Source organism: Mustela lutreola, chromosome 17, assembly GCF_030435805.1.
Source record: "Mustela lutreola isolate mMusLut2 chromosome 17, mMusLut2.pri, whole genome shotgun sequence".
NCBI lineage: Eukaryota > Metazoa > Chordata > Mammalia > Carnivora > Mustelidae > Mustela > Mustela lutreola.
In genome coordinates, this window is record NC_081306.1 from 39,041,412 (window position 1) to 39,058,574 (window position 17,163).

Consider the following 17,163-nt stretch of genomic DNA (forward strand, 5'->3'; position numbering starts at 1 on the left):
AGGATTTCTGGGTCATTTGGTCATTCCTTTTTTTTTTTTTTTGAGGAGCCTCCATATTGTTTTCCACAGTGGCTACACCAATTTATATCCCAACAAAAGTGTCCGTGGGTTCCCTTTCCTCCAGGTGTCCTCTGACCGATGAATGGATAAGCAAAACGTGGTCTACCTGTACAATGGGATATTGTTCAAGCTTAAAGAGGAAGGAGGTTCTGGGATCTGTCTGACACAGATCAACCTGGAGGATGCCATACTGGGTGAAGAAAGGTAAATACTGTGTTTATCTCCCCTGCCAAGTGCCCTTACCCCTTCAAGGTCAAGTTACCTTGGGCTGGCTGTTCCCTCAATGGACGGTCAGCTTTCTGTACCTCTCTCTCCTCTCCTGGGCTCTGGTAATCCCTCCTTCCCCCAACTCTTTCCAGCCAGGGCTGATAACAACTTGGCTGCTGTTATCCACACCTTTGTAAATAGCTCCATTGTAACAAACTCTCCTAAGATCATCCTATTTTGAATCTGCCATCTGGAACCTATGGGACCCTGACTGAAACAATATCCATTTCTCACGGGAAGCAAGGCTCTTTTTGCCCTAAGTTTGGAAATAAATGTCTCGCGTGGAGCCCATTCCAGAGGATAGGGATTGGGGAGTGACGAGCCACGGCCCCATAGCAAAGGCAAATGTGACAATGAGTTTCATTGAATTGTTTCCTTCGTGAGAGCAAAGAACATCTCATTTATTCATCCAGCAAATAATTATTAAGCTCCTACTATGTGCCTGGTACTGTCCTAGGTGCTGAGGACTGCACTACTGGGACAAAACACAACACAGCGAAGACAGCTCTGTGAGAGGCTGAGCTACTGTGTCCCAGTAGGTGCGCTTTTGAGTGGTGGTTCTCAGACTTTAGCATCCAATGCCCCTGGAAGGCTGCATGAGACACAGATAGCTGACACCACCCCCAGTTTCTGTTTCAGGAGCTTTAGGCCTCTGCGGCCTAAAAATGTACACTTCTAACACATTCCCAGGTGATGTTGATGCTTCTTCTCTGGGGAATCACACTGACTTCTGATGCCTAAATCCCAAGAGTGGCTCACAGAAACCCTCTTGAAATGAGCAGATCCTGTAAATCCTCTATCCGTAATACATCTTCTCCTTGATTTTTGTAGGCCATCTGGGGCTGTGTTCTCCAGCCAAGGCTCTGGATGCTAAGAATCCCCACTCTTAGTTAACTGGACTTTGGTCATAAGAAGCCAGGAGATGTCCCTTTATGAAAACAAAGGCACGAACCAGTTCCAGGACTCTGGGTCGTACGGGAGTGTTGACGGATAAGATTTAAACCTACTAAGTGTCAGTACCCTCCTCTGTGTTCTCTCACTACAGCTGGGACTGGTTTCCTCAGAAAGTGAAAGCTCCAATTCTTAGCTGACCACACAGCCAACTAGAAAGAAGACTACATTTCCCAGCCTCCCTTGCAGCTAGGTAGGGCAATGTGTCTAAGTTCTGTCCAATTAGGTTTTTTTTTTCTTCTAATTGAGATATAATTCACATACCATAAAACAACTCACCCTTTTAAAGGTAACTTTGGTGAGTTTCAATATAACTCACAAAGTTGTGCAATCACCATCAATGTAGAGTTCTATAAGGGTGAATGAGTTTTAAGATTCCAGGAACTTTCCTTAAAAGATAGCTGTTATAAACCCTTTGCTGCTGCTTCTTCATCTTTTCTTCCATTTTGCAATCTGGAGTACTAATGCGGTAGCTGGAACTCCAGCCACCCTCTTGGGGCATGAGGATGGGGCCACGCCCTAGAGTATAGGAAGCTAGAAGCCAGGACCCCGAGGTCTTTGTGTTGTCAGGACTGCTCACTCAGACTTTTAAATGAGAAAGGAATAAACTTTTGACTTGTTTAATGTTCTCTTACTTGGAGGCTGGGGGAGGAGACGGTCACCATTATTCACAGCTGAACTTAATTCTAACTGGTAACCAGTAATCTGATGAATCAGTCTGGGTTCTTAGTCGTAACCACAGAAACAAACTTTAATTGGCTTGAGCCCAAAAGGGATGTATTAAAGGATAGTGGATAACTCAGAATCTCCAGGGAGGCTGGAGAACCAGGACTGGAGTCTGCACCGTCAGAGGCCAAGCCCCAAGCACACTACAAGACAGGTTTCATGGAGATCTTTGTTCTACTAGGAACAAAGATCAATCCCTTTGATTCTGTCTGCGTAGGCATTACATTTGGCCACTCTCCTTCAAAGTAAATATACCTGGTATTTGCTGCAGTTTCTAGCCTCTAGCAAGACACCCATGCACCTGATTGGTGGGATATGGTCACGTGGCAAGGCCCCAGCCTCAAAGGAGGCTGGGAAAATGATTGTCAGCCTCCCACAGCCATGCTGGGTGGCTAGGAAGAATGAGAAATGGCCACTACAACCCTCTCCGGCATCTCTCAGAATCTCAGACTGTTGTTTAACGAAGAGAGCCTCTGCTGTCTGTCCATGAGAAGGAAATCTCTGACGGACAATGGCTTATCTCCAGGACTTAATCAACAGCACCTTTTCATGCTTTCTATTGCCTGTCCCTGTGGATATAGGAGTCTGGGTGTCGCCTTTTGAAATCTCCTGCTTGTTTTGAGGAGAAGTCTATGCCTATGCAGTGACCTTATCATGGGCAGCAAGTGGTTCCTGACCCAAGCAGAAAGCTCCCCCTGCAACTCGTACCCCAGAGCTCTGCCTTCCTTCTACTTTATCCCCAACAGGACAAGGGTCCAAGTGCCACGAGCCAGACAGAGGAAACATGTCTCTGCAAGATTTGGACTCCAGGCAGATTTTTTACCCACAAAGAGAGAGCTCTGGGCTTCGGACTTCTCAAGACTCTTCCAGCTCAAACCCCTATTGTCTGTATTGGTGCTGCTGCATTTTTCTAAACTTCCTAGAGTCCCTCTAGGAGGTGGGCGCTGCTGACACCAAGCATCAGGAGCCAGAGGGCTTTTCCAATTGGCCTCATTTCTGTTTCTATTAAAATGTGTGCTTGCTTAGCAATTCCACTTCTGGATCTATACCCACAAGATTTGCAAGCAGGGACACGAGTGTGTGTCTGTACACCCATGTTCCTAGCAGCATTATTCACATAGCCGAAGGGTGGAAACCGACCCGCCAAGGGCTCATCAATGAATGAATGGATAAACAAGATATGGTTTATCCATACCGTGGAATATTACTCAGCCCTAAAAAAGGAATGAAACTCCGACACATTGTGCTAGATGAAAGAAGCTATTCACGAAAGGACAACCGTTACATGATTCCACTCGTGTAAGGTACCTGGAGCAGTCAAATTCAGACAGAAAGTAAAATGGTGGTTGCAGGGGCTGGGTGGGCGGGGATGAGGTGTTATTCTTTAATGAGGATAGAGCGTTTCAGTTTGGGAAGGTGAAGTTTCTGGAGAGGGATGGTGGTGATGGTTACACAGCAGTGTGGGTGTATTTAATGACCCTGAGCTGTACCTTTAAAAATGGTTAAAGTGGCACATTTTTATGTAACGCATATTTTACCATAATAATCATTTGAAAATGTTTTTCTTGCTCAGAGCTCAGTGTCTTCAAAGACTCTCTTGGCTGGATCCTATTAGCAGGACTAAAGCCAAGTTACCTATGGTCCGAACAGACCATCAGGTCACTGGGTTCATTGATCATTGTAATCAATACAGAGAGAAACAACCAGCCATCCAACCCTTCCCCATTCTTATACAAAGGAGCGGGCACATGCCATGGCATGGTGACCTGGACCCCTAGTGACTTGTGGAAAGGTGAAGACTCGACTTAGATATAATCCAAAATCGCATAGGATGTCTCATCCCCTAAGAAGCCAGCTACAGGCTCCAGCTCCCTTCGGAGCACAGACACAAAACAGCCAGATTTGAATAAAGACACAGCAGATAGCATATCGTCTTCGTGCATCTATCTCTTGCTCAGAAACAATGCAGAAGAGCGAATCGAAAAGCTATCCACTATCCCCACCCGGCAACGATCTTTCAAGTAAAATTTAAAGAAATACATGGAACATAGCCAACCGTTCCCACCAAAAATAAAACACTCCACTTCCCTCAGCCGATTCAATTATCTCTCTAAAAAAGGGCTTTTTTTAACACCTCCCAGCAGGCAGCAGATTCGGAGTTGGTGGGGATAACAGCGCATAATGAAGCAACCAGAGCCCAAGGTGTAAAATAAAACACGGACTGGCTCGGCCAGGAGCGGTGGCGCCAGAGCCCGGCGAATATAAATGTTTAGGAATGGGTATTATCATTTTAGTGCCATCTGGAATATTTTCCGCGATGTAAAGCATATTAAAAAAAAAAAATTCTTCATGATGCTCTAATTGTGGTGACAGTGTGGGTGCTAGGCGGGTGACACAGTCTCTGTCCTTGACATGATATTGCTCTGACTGAGTCTGCAAAATCCACCAGCTTAAAAACAAAAATAACCACACAAAGAAAAAAACAAAACAAAACCTCCCTTTTCCCTATAAAATAATTCAGGCTCATTACAGAAAGGTGAGAAAATACCAAAAAAAAAAAGAAAGAAAGAAAGAGAAAGAAGAGAAGAAACATCCATAGTTCTACCATTCAGAGATAACCACGTTAGTATTCTAATGTTTTGGTGATTTCCTTCTAGTCCTTATGAATATGCATGAATACCAATTTGAATATGCAGAGGAATATGAGATCATGTTGTCTTCTTTTACTTAACATGGCAACATGACATTTTCCCTTGTTAACATGGTCACTCCCAGGTCTGGTCACATTTGCATCAAACCCTTTCCTGCCTTTTAAGGCCTTTTGGCCTCTGTCTTCAGGCTGAATATCTCTCCTGCCTTGCACTTCCTTTTATCATCCAGCCTCCCTGCGGTATAACCCCTCACAGTTCAGGCCTCTCTGTTGGAGTTTTTTAGCTCTGGGTCTGCTCAAGACCTATGACAGACCTGCCACCTAGGCCCCCTCTGCCCCATCCTTCCTTGGGATCTCCACTACCTGCCTCCGCACCCCACCCCCAAGCTGGGTTGAGCCTTTCCTGAGCAGGTGGGACAGGAGTAGTCTTCTCCAACAGGAAAGAGGCATGAGGAAGGAGACTGTGGCCATGGGCACAGGTGAAATGCATGGTGGCAAGCCAGCCTCCCAATGAGTCCTTCCATCCCGTTGATGCTCAAATACCATCCCACACCTTACCATCCTCGGGGACAACAAAGGTGCCCCCAATTCCCACATCTAGAAAATGGGCACAGATCCAACCCCAGAGGGTTACTCTGGGCCATAATGAGAAATCACACTGGAAATGCCTTGTGTGTCACTCGGGACCCGACACATGTCTGAGCATCCTGGGCGGAGTCTGGAATTGTGTGTGGCTTGTCCCTGAAAATCCCAGAGAGGGACACACATGTGCTATCCTCAAAGGGCTGTGGTTCATGGCTGCAACCAGGTACGCAAGGAACAGTAAGAAGACCTATTTCTAATAAAACCCTACAATTAAAGAAATAGCCACACCTCCCTCTGCTATTAAATAATAAATCCATTGAGGTTTAGAAAAGGAACCACACATTCTGGCCAAGCTTGTTGGCAGGTGGCAGAACCACCCTGAACAGCTTCAAGCACAAACAGGTGGGGCCAAGGGAGGGGCAGGAAGTCACCTGGGCCTCCCTGACTTGGGCCCCAGCAACTGGGGCGGAGGTGCTCCCCCCCACCCCGCTTGTGAGTCCAGCTTCCTGCTGGGCACTGAGCCTGAAAAGGAGCCATGGGAAGAATCAGGCACCAACCACACACAGGGGGTCTATGCTTTATTATCTAGGTGGCTTTGACCCTGGGTTTTGGGCAGCGGGGTTCCAGAGGAGTCAATTCCTTACCTTTGGGGGCCCAATCAACATTTATTTCCCTGGCATTTGGAGGCAGAGAGAAAAAAAGGAAAACCCTTCTTCTGGTGCCCCTTGCTGGGACACACTCCAGGCACCTCACGTGGGATAGGGTGGCATTGCGGGAGGAGCCTCCTCTAGGATTCCCTCTGCCTTAGAGTTCCCAGGCTGTGCTTCCTGAACTTTCCTTGTGGCTCAGGGCTGAAGAAGGGCCAGAGGATGGTGTTGTCTGGGCTAATTGGTCCAGGCAAGCCAACAGGCCTCTGCCTGGCCTGCCCCGCCACTCCGGACCCACGTGCCAGCTCTATCCTGGTGAAACTTCCCCAGAGCCCAGGCTGGCCTCCAGATGCCTGCTTCCCGACCTGTCCCAGCTGGCCTGGCGGGAGCTGATGCAGGAAGCTACCCTTGTACATCAGCCTCCGTTTTATAGGCTTGGGGCAAGGGTCCCGAGACTGATGGCGAAGCTGAGGCAGGCAGGGCTTCCCAAAGCAGTCTTGGTTCTCCTTGTCCTAGAACACCACCTCCCCGAGAATGGGGACCTCATTTTCTTCTTTATTCCTGTGCTTGGGACATGACCCAACACATCACAGTCACCTCCTGTATTTGTCAAAATCACTGAGGAATGACCAGTGAGGAGTAGATGTGACTAGAACATGTGGCCTGCCCCAGAGAAGCCAACCATTATGACATCGGACACAGTGCTGCGCCAGAGCCGGGGACTATGGGAGGTGAGGGGAGAGAGCTGGGGAGGAATCGGGAGAGGGGTCTTGAAAATGGACAGAGGAAGTTGCAAGAAGGAAGGGCCTTCTGGATGAAGGGAACAGATGTAAAAGTTCCCAAGTGAGACGTCTGGTGTGAGGAGGGACGTTGTGGGATGGCTCCTGGCCAGGCCAGTGGGAGGCCTTGGTGGACAAGGACCCTGCTTGGTACCTTTAAGAGTGATCCTTGGACCTTCGTCTAGGATGACGGCACTGGGCAAGGTGGACGTGGTAGAGGAGGAGGGGTTGGGAAAGGAAGACCGGAATGGCCCCAAGGGCAACTGGAGAGCAGCCTGGGGACCCAGCCTGGCAATGGTGGTGGTCAGATGGGGGTAGAGCGAACGTGGGAGGGACACAGGGGAGTCCACCACAAGCTCTGTGTGTAGCTGGCGGAGGGGAAGAAAGAGAAGCCTGTGCCAGATTTCCCTGCAAAGACTGCCAGCAGGAGTGGATGTGGCCACTGGGGCCCAGCCTCTGGCTAGCTTGCTCTGCGGACAGACTGAGAGAGGGCATCGCGGACACGCTTGGGTTCCAGCATGCCACGCCCGGACCCTCAGCCACTCAGTGATCTTCCAGCAGTGGGGACACAGCAGGGAATTCAACAGCCAGGGTTTCCCTACGGGGACTCCCATCTTGATGGGGGGTGACAGGTGATACACCATGAGCATATATATGGGAAAGAGTCAGAGGATGAACAGCGCTGTGAGGAGAAATGACCTTGAGCTAGGGGTCAGACAGTGACAGGGAAGGGTGGCCCCTCTGAGGATATTTGGGAGCCAACGAGCAGAGATGTTGGGAAGGGGCTTTCCAGCCTGACCCTGCCCTTTTCCTAAGCCAGTCCCACAATCCCCGGGGTCTACACTGGGCTTTTCCCTTTCCTTGAGAAAACTCACCTGCCCTTGTATCAGATAGTGACGGTCTCCCCTCTGACGCAGGAGAGATGAAACACTAAAACCCACGCTCCTTCCTCCATCTGGAGCCCTATCACCCTCCTCCTGTAATAAACTACCTTCTGTTCATCCTGGGGATCGCCGCTCAAGTAACACCTCCTCAGAGAAGCCTTCCTTGAGTCCCAGGACTGAATCAGGCCGCCTTGCCTACCTACACTTCACCACCTCTCACTATTGCCACACTGCACTGACCATTACTTGTGTGACCAGCTGTGCGATTTCTGTCCCCAGCAGAGCACAGGTGCCAAGGTGCAAGGACAGCATTGGTCTTGCCTGTCATGGCATCTCCAGTGCCCGACACAGTGACTGACACACCTGGGATGCCCCATGAGTACGTGAGGGCCTGGCTTGGGAGCAGCTCCCAGGCACTAGCTGCTCCCTTAAGGCAAGGTCAAGGGTTTTTGCAGAAGCTTGAAGTAGCTAGCTGAAAGTTGGTTGTAAGGCTCTTCTGATCCCCCTAGAGCTTGTACGGGACCAGGAAGTGACAGGAGAGCAGCAAACAGCCACAGAGGTGCTGGGTCTGGGCTCCGGACTTGGACCCAGGACATAGGCAGCCACCAAGGGGGCTGTGCAGTAGAAAGTCACCAGGCCCTGCCTTGGAAACTGTGTGCTGGGATGATGAAGCAGCCAGCACCCAGAAGGATGTCTGGCCCCCTGGTCTTCAGAATGGAAGGTGACTTGCCTCCTACCAAGATTCAGATTATGGCCCTTTCTTATTTCTCAACATAGGAAACGATTCAGCTGCTGGGCAGGCTAAGAGAGAAAATGCAAATGTTCATCCCAGGAGGAGAGACTGTCTTTCTCATTGGACAGATTTGTTTTTTTAAGCAACTACTGCTTTCAGGGCAGGATGTGGTTCCCCACCTCCAACTCTTCCCACACCTCCATTTCTTTCCCCATCAGGGTCTCTCACCCGAGAGGCACACCTGGATAATTTGGCCCAGACCTGGTTCAGAAAAGCCCCCCCCCCCAAGGTATGCTCTTGACATTATTTGGTTTTGATTTTGAGGATTAACAAGGACTCAGGGGCCAGGCTGCCTGGGTTAGGATCCTGCCTCTACCACATGACCTAAGCCAAAGGACTTGACTTCTCTTGTTTTTCAGGTTCCTCATCTGTAAAATGGGAACAAGAGTGTACTCCAGTCACAGAAAGCCACAGATTGTTTGATTCCTTTGAAAGGAAATGTCCAGGGGCGCCTGGGTGGCTCAGTTGGTTAGTGGCTCAGTTGGGAAGTTGATTTTGGCCCAAGTTGTGATCTCAGGGTAGTGATATTAAGCCCCACATCGGGCTCCACACTCAGTTTGGAGTCTGCTTGGGATTCTCTCCCTCTCCCTCTGCCCCCCCCCCAAAATAAAGAAAAATAAAGTAAAAAGTAAGATAAGATAAAAATAAAACAAAACAAAGAAAAATAAAATAAAGGAAAATTATGGAAGTGTCCACATTACATAAATCCATAGAGAGAAAAAGGAGTTTAGTGGTTGCCATGAACTATAGGAGGGGAAGAATGGGGAGTGACTGCTAATGGGTGCTGCTTTCTTTTACGGATGCTGAAAATGTTCCAAAATGGTGAAAATATTCTAAAATTTGATAACGTTTAAAGCCTTATTACTTATAAAGTGCTTAGAGTAGTGCCTGACACATAAAAAGTGATTTGTAACTTGTGGTTAAATAAAACTCACCTCCAAATAAAAACATATACACTGATGAATTTGGAAAAAAATGTTTATAATATGATCTTAAAGTGTTATCCCATTCCTGAATTTCATGGTCTATTGTGTGCTTTTTATAAATCCTGTAATGAGGGCACCTGGGTGGCTCAGTGGGTTAAGCCACTGCCTTTGGCTTAGGTCATGATCTCAGGGTCCTGGGATCGAGTCCCGCATCGGGCTCTCTGCTCAGCAGGGAGCCTGCTTCCTCCTCTCTCTCTCTCTCTCTCTCTGCCTGCCTCTCTGCCTACTTGTGATCTCTCTCTGTCAAATAAATAAATTTTTTAAAAAATCTTTAAAAAAAAATAAATAAATCCTGTAATGACCTTGCAGACAGCACTGTCATATTGCATTATACATTATATATATTAGAAAGGTTAATTTGTTAGATGTAAACTTAAGCATATATTTGAGCTTTCCTTCAGCATTTCTTATTTTGATTGATTGATTTTAGTGTGCACTCTCCTAAAATGGGAGGTGGCTCAGAGCTCTGAAAGGCAGTTATGGCTGGTGAGCTGTCCTTGACTCAGACAGCTTTGGGCACAGGATCTAGAAGGCAAAGAAAGGTGAGGACTTCCCACAAAGGCATTTACAAGGACAGTCAGAGATGAGGCATGTGGCCTTTGTTGATTGGCAGAGAACTAGGAAGACTCCGACCTACAACCTTCGTGGTCTCCTCATTTGCCTAAGGCTGGATTAAAGTAATGTAATCACAAAGGGGATTCAAGCCTGGGAGGGACAATGGTAAAGACCCTATAGAGGGCCCCCAACAGCAAGACCTCTAGTGTGTGTAACAGGCAACTGTCGGGAGCGAAACGGCCCTGATCAGTATCATTTGCCAGTTTCCATGGTATAAATACTTACCCCATGGCTTATTTCAAGCTACAAACACGGTATCTCTGAAGTTGGAGTTGGGATGAGGTGTCCACTAGTATATTACCATATAGTATTTTTACTATACAACTATGTTATATGTAAATAAGCTCAAAGCATAGACAATAGTAAAATGTAGTAAAATAATGAGAACTGATAGCGGTCACTCTCCATTTCTTCCCACCACCCCTTGGCCCTAGGCAACCACTAACCTAGTTTCCATTCCCATTGATTTTCTTCTTCCGGATATTTCATAAAAATAGAGTTGTATAATATATGACCTTTTATGACTGGCTTCTTTCACTTGGCATTGTATTTTCAATTACATCCATGTAGTAGCTGTCTCAGTAGTTCCCTCCTTTATTTATTTATTTATTTCAAGTGCTCGCTTCGGCAGCACATATACTAAAATATTTATTTATTTCAAGTAGGCTCCCCACCCAGCATGGAGCCCAACATGGGGCTTGAACTCATGATCTGGAGATCAGCACTTGAGCAGAGAGATCAAGAGTCGGATGCTTAACTGACTGAGCCACCCAGGTACCCTAGTACTTCTGTCCTTTATTGCTGAATAATATTCCATTATAAAGATATACCATATTCTGTTGGTCCATTCATCAGTTCATGGGCAGTAGGGTCGTTTCCACTTTTTGGCTATTGTGAATAGTGCTGCTGTGAACATTGATGAACAAGGCTTTTTGTGAACACATGTCTTCAACTATATTAGATCTATATCTAGAAGCATAACTATTGGATCATATGATAACTCGATGTTTAACATTTTGAGAAACTCTCAGACTATTTTCCAAAGCAGCTGCACCAGTTTATATTCCCATCAGCAATGTAGGGGGTTCCAATTTCTGTACATTCTCCCTAACACCTAAGATCATCTGTCTTTCTGATGGGAGCCATCTAATGTGTGAAGTGGTGCTCATTTCCATTTCCCTGATGTCAAATGATTTTGAGCATCTTTTCATTTATTTTTTTTTAAGATTTTATTTATTTATTTGACAGACCGAGATCACAAGTAGGCAGAGAGGCAGGCAGAGAGAGAGGAGGAAGCAGGCTCCCTGCTGAGGAGAGAGCCCGATGCGGGACTCGATCCCAGGACCCTGAGATCATGACCTTAGCCGAAGACAGAGATTTAACCCACTGAGCCACCTAGGCGCCCCTTCATTTCTTTTATTGTACATCTTGGGAACAATGTCTATATCCTTTGCCCACTTTTAATTGGATTTTTCCTCTTCTTATCATTGAATTTCAAGTGTTCTTTATATGTTTGAAATACAACGACATGCTTCACAAATACTTTCTCCTATTCTGAGAATTATCTTTTCACTTTTTTGATGGTGTTCTTGGAAGCACAGAAGTTTTTAATTTGGGGGCACCTGGCTGGCTCAGTGGGTTAAAGCCTCTGCCTTTGGCTCAGGTCATGATCCCACAGTTCTGGGATCAAGCCCCACATTTGGCTCTCTGCTCAGTGGGAAGCCTGTTCTCCCTGCCCCCCCACCCCCTCCCGCACAACCTGCCCCTGCCTGCCTCTCTGCCTACTTGTGATAGCTGTCTGTCAAATAAATAAATAAAATCTTTTTTAAAAAAGTTTTTAATTTTGATGAAGCTCAATTTATCATTTTGTTGTTGTTGTTGTTACTTGTGCTAGTGGTGTTCATAGGTATGAAACCATCGCCAAGAACATGAAGATTTATATTTATGTTTTCTTCTGAGAGTTTTATGGTTTTAGTTCTTCTATGTAGGTCTTTGATCCTTTTTGAGTTAATTTTTGTGTATGGCACGAGGAAGGGGTTTGTTTTCACGCTTTTCATATGGATTGCTTCAGTACCATTTGTTGAGAAACTAAGGAATTGTATTGGCACCCTTCTTGAATATAAATTGACAACAAATATTTAGGTTTATTCTCAGTTATATTATTTGCTCTGTATGTCTGTTCTTGTGCCAATATCACATTATTTTGATTACTCTAGCTTTGTGATCAGGAAGGGTAAGTCCTCCAATTTTGTTCTTTTTTTTTTTTCCCCAAGATTGTAACTATTCTGGATCCCTTGAATTTCAATATGAGTATTAAGATCAACTTCTCAGTTTTGGCAAAGAAGCCAGCTGGCATTTGATAGGGATTGAATTGAATCTGAAGATCAACTGGGGAGTATTGTCTTCTTAATAATATTAAATCTTCTGATCCATGAACATGGGATATCTTCCATTTAGCCAGGCCTTCTTTATTGTCTTTCAATGAACCTTTAATTATTTACACATGGTTTCCTTTAGCTCCTTGAATATATTTGTAATAGCTGTTTATTTATTTTTCAATGGATTTTGCTAGGTTTTTTATTTATTTAGGTTCCTTCTATTTCCCTCTATTCCCTTTATTTATTTAAAGTTTTATTTTTTAAGTCCATCTTCTCAGCTTCTTTACGGTAAGTTTTTCCTTACTTTTTAAATCCTGTGTATGGTGCATTGTTTCCTGTTTCTTTTTGTGTCTTGCAATTTTTTTTTAATTTTTTTTTTAAGATTTTATTTATTTATTTGTCAGGGATAGAGGGAGAGAGAGCGAGCGAGCATAGGCAGACAGAGAGGCAGGCAGAGGCAGAGGCAGAGGGAGAAGCAGGCTCCCTGCCAAGCAAGGAGCCCGATGTGGGTCTCTATCCCAGGACACTGGGATCATGACCTGAGCCGAAGGCAGCTGCTTAACCAACTGAGCCACCCAGGCGTCCCTGTGTCTTGCAATTTTTTAAAAGATTTTATTTATTTATTTGACAGACAGAAATCACAAGTAGGCAGAGAGACAGGTACAGAGAGTGGGGAGGCAGGCTCCCTGCTGAACAGAGAGCCCGATGCGGGGCTCTATCCCAGAACCTGGGGATCATGACCTGAGCCAAAGGCAGATGCTTTAACCCGCTGAGCCACCAGGCACCCCAACTTGCAATTCTTTTTAAAACTGGGCATTTAAAATCACATAATAGGGCAACTCTGGAGACCAGTTTTCTCTAGTATCTCCCTGCCCCAGAGTTGGGTTTTGTGGTTGCTATTTGTTGTTGTTGCAACAACTGCTGCTGTCACCATTTCTTTGTTTAGTGACTCTCCTGGACTAATTCTGTAAAGTCTGTATTTTTTATTATGTGTGGCCACTGAAGTCTCTGTTCAGCTAGCTAATGCTTAGTTGATGATTGTATGAAGATTTTCTTAAATGCTTTGGATCACTATATCTCCTCAGTTTTCCTAAGGGTCTCTCTGTGTATGTTAAGGCATGCCTTCTGTGCTCTGCAGCTTAACATTTTGCCCTAGCCTTCACATCTTGCTTGCCCAGTGTCTCAAGATCAGCCAGGGATGGGTGATTTAGGGCTTCTCATGTCTTTCCTTGGCATATACACAGCCTTCCATGTGCACATAGCTTTCTAGATTTCTAGGAATATGTTGGGTTTTGCTTTTCAAATCCCCATTGATACTTCATTCCCTGATTTTTTCTTTTCCTTTTTAAAAAAGATTTTATTTTATTTATTTTTCAGAAAGAGAAAGAAAGAGAGAACACAAGCGGTGGGGGGGGGGTGACAGGCAGAGGGAGGAGCAGGCTCCCCGCTGGGCAAGGAGCCTGATGAAGGGCTTGATCCCAGGATGCTGGGATCAAGACCTGAGCTGAAGGCAGTCACTTAATGGACTGAGCCACCCAGGCACCCTGAGGCTACTGTTTTTTTGTTTTTTTGTTTTGTTTTGTTTTTTTAAGGCTACCATGGAGGTGGGGGGAGAAGAATGGGAATACAGCAAGTGAAAACACCATGAAACTCAAAGTTTTTACTGACATTCAGCCATTTTTCTTTATTAAATCCTCTTTGTGTTGTTGCAAACCTTTGGCTAACTTCTAGTTTTGAAGAAGTTGATTTTGACTTTTCATCCTGCAAGTGCTTGTCCTTTTTGCCTTTGTTTCTGTTGTTGTTGTTTTAATATTTATTTATTTTAGAGAGGGGGAGGGGTAGAGGGAGAAGGAGAGAGAGCCTTCAAGCAGATTCCTTGCTGAGCATGGCCTCTGACTTGAGGCTCAATCCCGGGACCCTAAGATCATGACCTGAGCTGAAACCAAGAGTCCACAGCCTAAATGACTGAGCCAACCAGGTGCCCTATTGTCTTTGTTTTTAATGATTTATTTAATTGTAAAAGTACATAATTTAACTTTTAATAATGACTGTGTCTAACAACTAGCATGCAAAATTCCCAGAGATTTAACAACTGGCTCTCATGAGCTGATACCAGCTGGTTTCTGTATACCACCGACAGAACTCTCATGCATGCACCCAGCTTAGCCCTGCATTTACGGTATCTGCTGGACACCAGACCCCCAGAGATGCCCGCTCACCCAGTACTAAACTGACTCCATATCCCTCAGCATCCAGCCCTCAGTACGAGCTTGCTGGCAGGACAAGAATGCCAGTAGCATTGCCCAAGTGATGGCTTGGCAAATTGGAAAAGGTTGAACACAGGTAAGAACAGCTATAGGAACACACTGCAAGCTACTGTTTCTCAGTTTAGGGATCTAATCCCAAATTGTGCCGAAGGCTGTTTTCTGATTCCTAGGTGAAACCGAACAAAGCAAACAAGTTTTCAATTGTTTTATACATTCTCTAACTGGAAATCTTTGAGAGAAGCACTGGCAAAAGTTGCCGGGGTGAGGTGGATGGTAGGGTAAATGTTTCCATTAGACGCCCTCTGAGGAATGTGTACCTTAACTCCTGGTCTGTGAAGTGAAAAAAAAAAAAAAAAAGTTTTTTTTTTTTTTTTAACTTTGGGTTTTGCTCAAATAGTAATGAAACCCGCTTTGGGATTGTGGCCCAACATGGTGCTGTTGGGGTGCACTTTAATTATGATTACTAACCACAAGGTTTATGAGGCAGTGCCTTGCTTGGGCCAACATGGCTGCCAACAAGTCCAGCTGTGACTCCTCTCAACATCCAGCATGAGCATTCCCTGGCTTCCTCAAACTCAAAGTCTAGAGCTTCCTCATAGAAGCAGAAGCACAACAGAGCGATTGCATCTCTTTTCTAGACCTTTGCCTACCTCCCCTATCCCAAACAGAGGTCAGCAGGCAGGGATGCTTTAAAGCAGTACTTCTTCACATTCCAACTATTTGTTTATTTAGGTGTTTATTGGCTTGCCTTAATCACTCAACAAATATTCCCTGGGGCATGATCTGTGTGTCCAGTGCTGGCTTAGCACTGCCAAGAGCTGACATTTAGGATGGACATTTGAGGAGTTCCAAGAACTGGGCTCCCCTGTTGGCAGTTTATAGAGCTTCATCTGATAAGATCCAAATCAGTTCCTCTCATGCACAAACTGGTACAAGTACATTCTTCAGAAAAGCCCAGCATTTTCCCAACCTCTAGGCTTCTAAGTATTTTGTTACTTCTGCCTGGAAGTTTCTGTACTATGGTCTTTCCTCACCTGTTGGCTGGACCTTGTCTCTTGGCAGGGAAAAGTTGGCAGCTGGGAGCGCCCAGCACCAGGACAGGGCACTATTCCTTTAGAAAACAACTACCGGAGTCAGGCTCTGTGCCAGCCCCTGAGGGACTCCCATTGACGTGGGCACAGTGCCTGTCCTCAGGGAGCTTACAGTCACAGGAACGATGAAATATGACGGCTGGGATAGCAGTCTGTCTAGGGACAGGGCGGGGCACTAGGAGATGCCAGTCATTTCTCCGGGAGCTGGGCGGGGCCTTTTTAGGTGACGTCAGCATTTAGGTGACTCTTGACTGTGGATAGAGCGTGCCAGGTGGCCAAGAGAGGACAGGAAGGGCACTCTTGGCAAAGGGAACATCTTAAGCTCAGGAACTGAGTCAGTGGGTGTGAGGAGAGAGCCATTACATTCTTGTTGAACTGAAACGAAAGCCCGGGTGTCTTTGATGGCCGGTAGGATGTATAGGTCAACCTAAGCAGAATGGCCTAAAACGGCTATGACAAAAAAAGGCAGGAAACAAAAACAGGTCTATTTTTGCTCATTTTAAAATACTGAAAAAATTCAGATGGATTCTGATGCTTTTTATTGTCTCCTTTATACTTCTCTGTATTTAAAAAATTAAAATAATTGTCGGCATTACCTGCTGCCCACGCACTCCTCCGTCTGCAGGGGGCGCACCGGCTGCCACCCTCCCTCTTTCAGGCTGATGGGCGGGGCCTCTCGGGCCGGTGTGGTACTAACCATTGGCTGGATGGGCCGTTCGTCACGGCGTCCCGCCCCCGCCCTACGTCACATGACGCAGCCCATCATGGCGGCGGGAGCGCGGCTACCCTGGCTCGCGGCTCCGCAGGGCTGCTGCCGTTGCTGCTTTTGAGAGGTGGCGGCGGCGGCGGCACAGGCGGGCGGGCGGGAAGGATGGTGTTTCTGTGGCCCGGGCGGCGGGTGCGGACCAGGAGTCAGGCTGAGGTTTGGCCGAAGCGACGTGTGCTCAGGAGCAGCCGGCGCCGGTGCCGCTGAGGCAGGCAGGACCGACTGACGGAGAGACCGACGGAAGGCGACCCGAGAGCCGGCCCCGGGGCCGCGCCGTGGGCGAGATGCCGGGGCCGCCGGCGTTGCTGCTGCTGCTCTTGCTCCTGGCCGCCGGCAGTGCCGGGGCCGCGCCACTTCCGCAAACAGGTGCAGGTGAGCGGGCCAGCTGCGGGGACGGGGCTGCGGGAATTCAGGCTGCGGGGCCACTGCGACGGGGGTGGCCGTGGAGGAGGCTGCGGGCCAGGTCCGGCGTCGGCGCCGAGGAATCGGAGAGATTGCCGTGGCGGGAGGCCGGGGGAAGCGCGCGATTAGGGAGGTTTCTGCCGCAGGGGCGTGGGGTGGGGGAGCGGGTAGCCTCTCCAGGGCCGAAGCGGGGGCGAGGCGATGCGGTTGGGGCTGGGGAGGGCGGCAAGCGGGCTGCCGATCGACCCCTCCCGGGGTAGGCTGCGGTACCCGCTCTGAACCTGTTGCCCGAAGGTTCTCAGCCTACATCCCTTTC

At 47.1% G+C, this 17,163-nt stretch overlaps 1 protein-coding gene across 2 annotated transcripts in view; it reads left to right on the plus strand.

The window, feature by feature from the left end:
• The first annotated feature begins 16,422 nt into the window (after window positions 1-16,422).
• Window positions 16,423-17,163, plus strand: part of LMTK2 (lemur tyrosine kinase 2) — an 82,995-nt gene continuing 82,254 nt past the window's right edge. The window contains exon 1 of one of the 2 annotated variants that reach the window (XM_059155027.1): window positions 16,423-16,817. In XM_059155027.1, the coding sequence (XP_059011010.1) occupies window positions 16,730-16,817 (88 nt within the window). In that variant the 5' untranslated portion in view covers window positions 16,423-16,729. The remainder of the gene's footprint in view (window positions 16,818-17,163) is intronic. The other variant, XM_059155028.1, reaches the window with a different exon arrangement.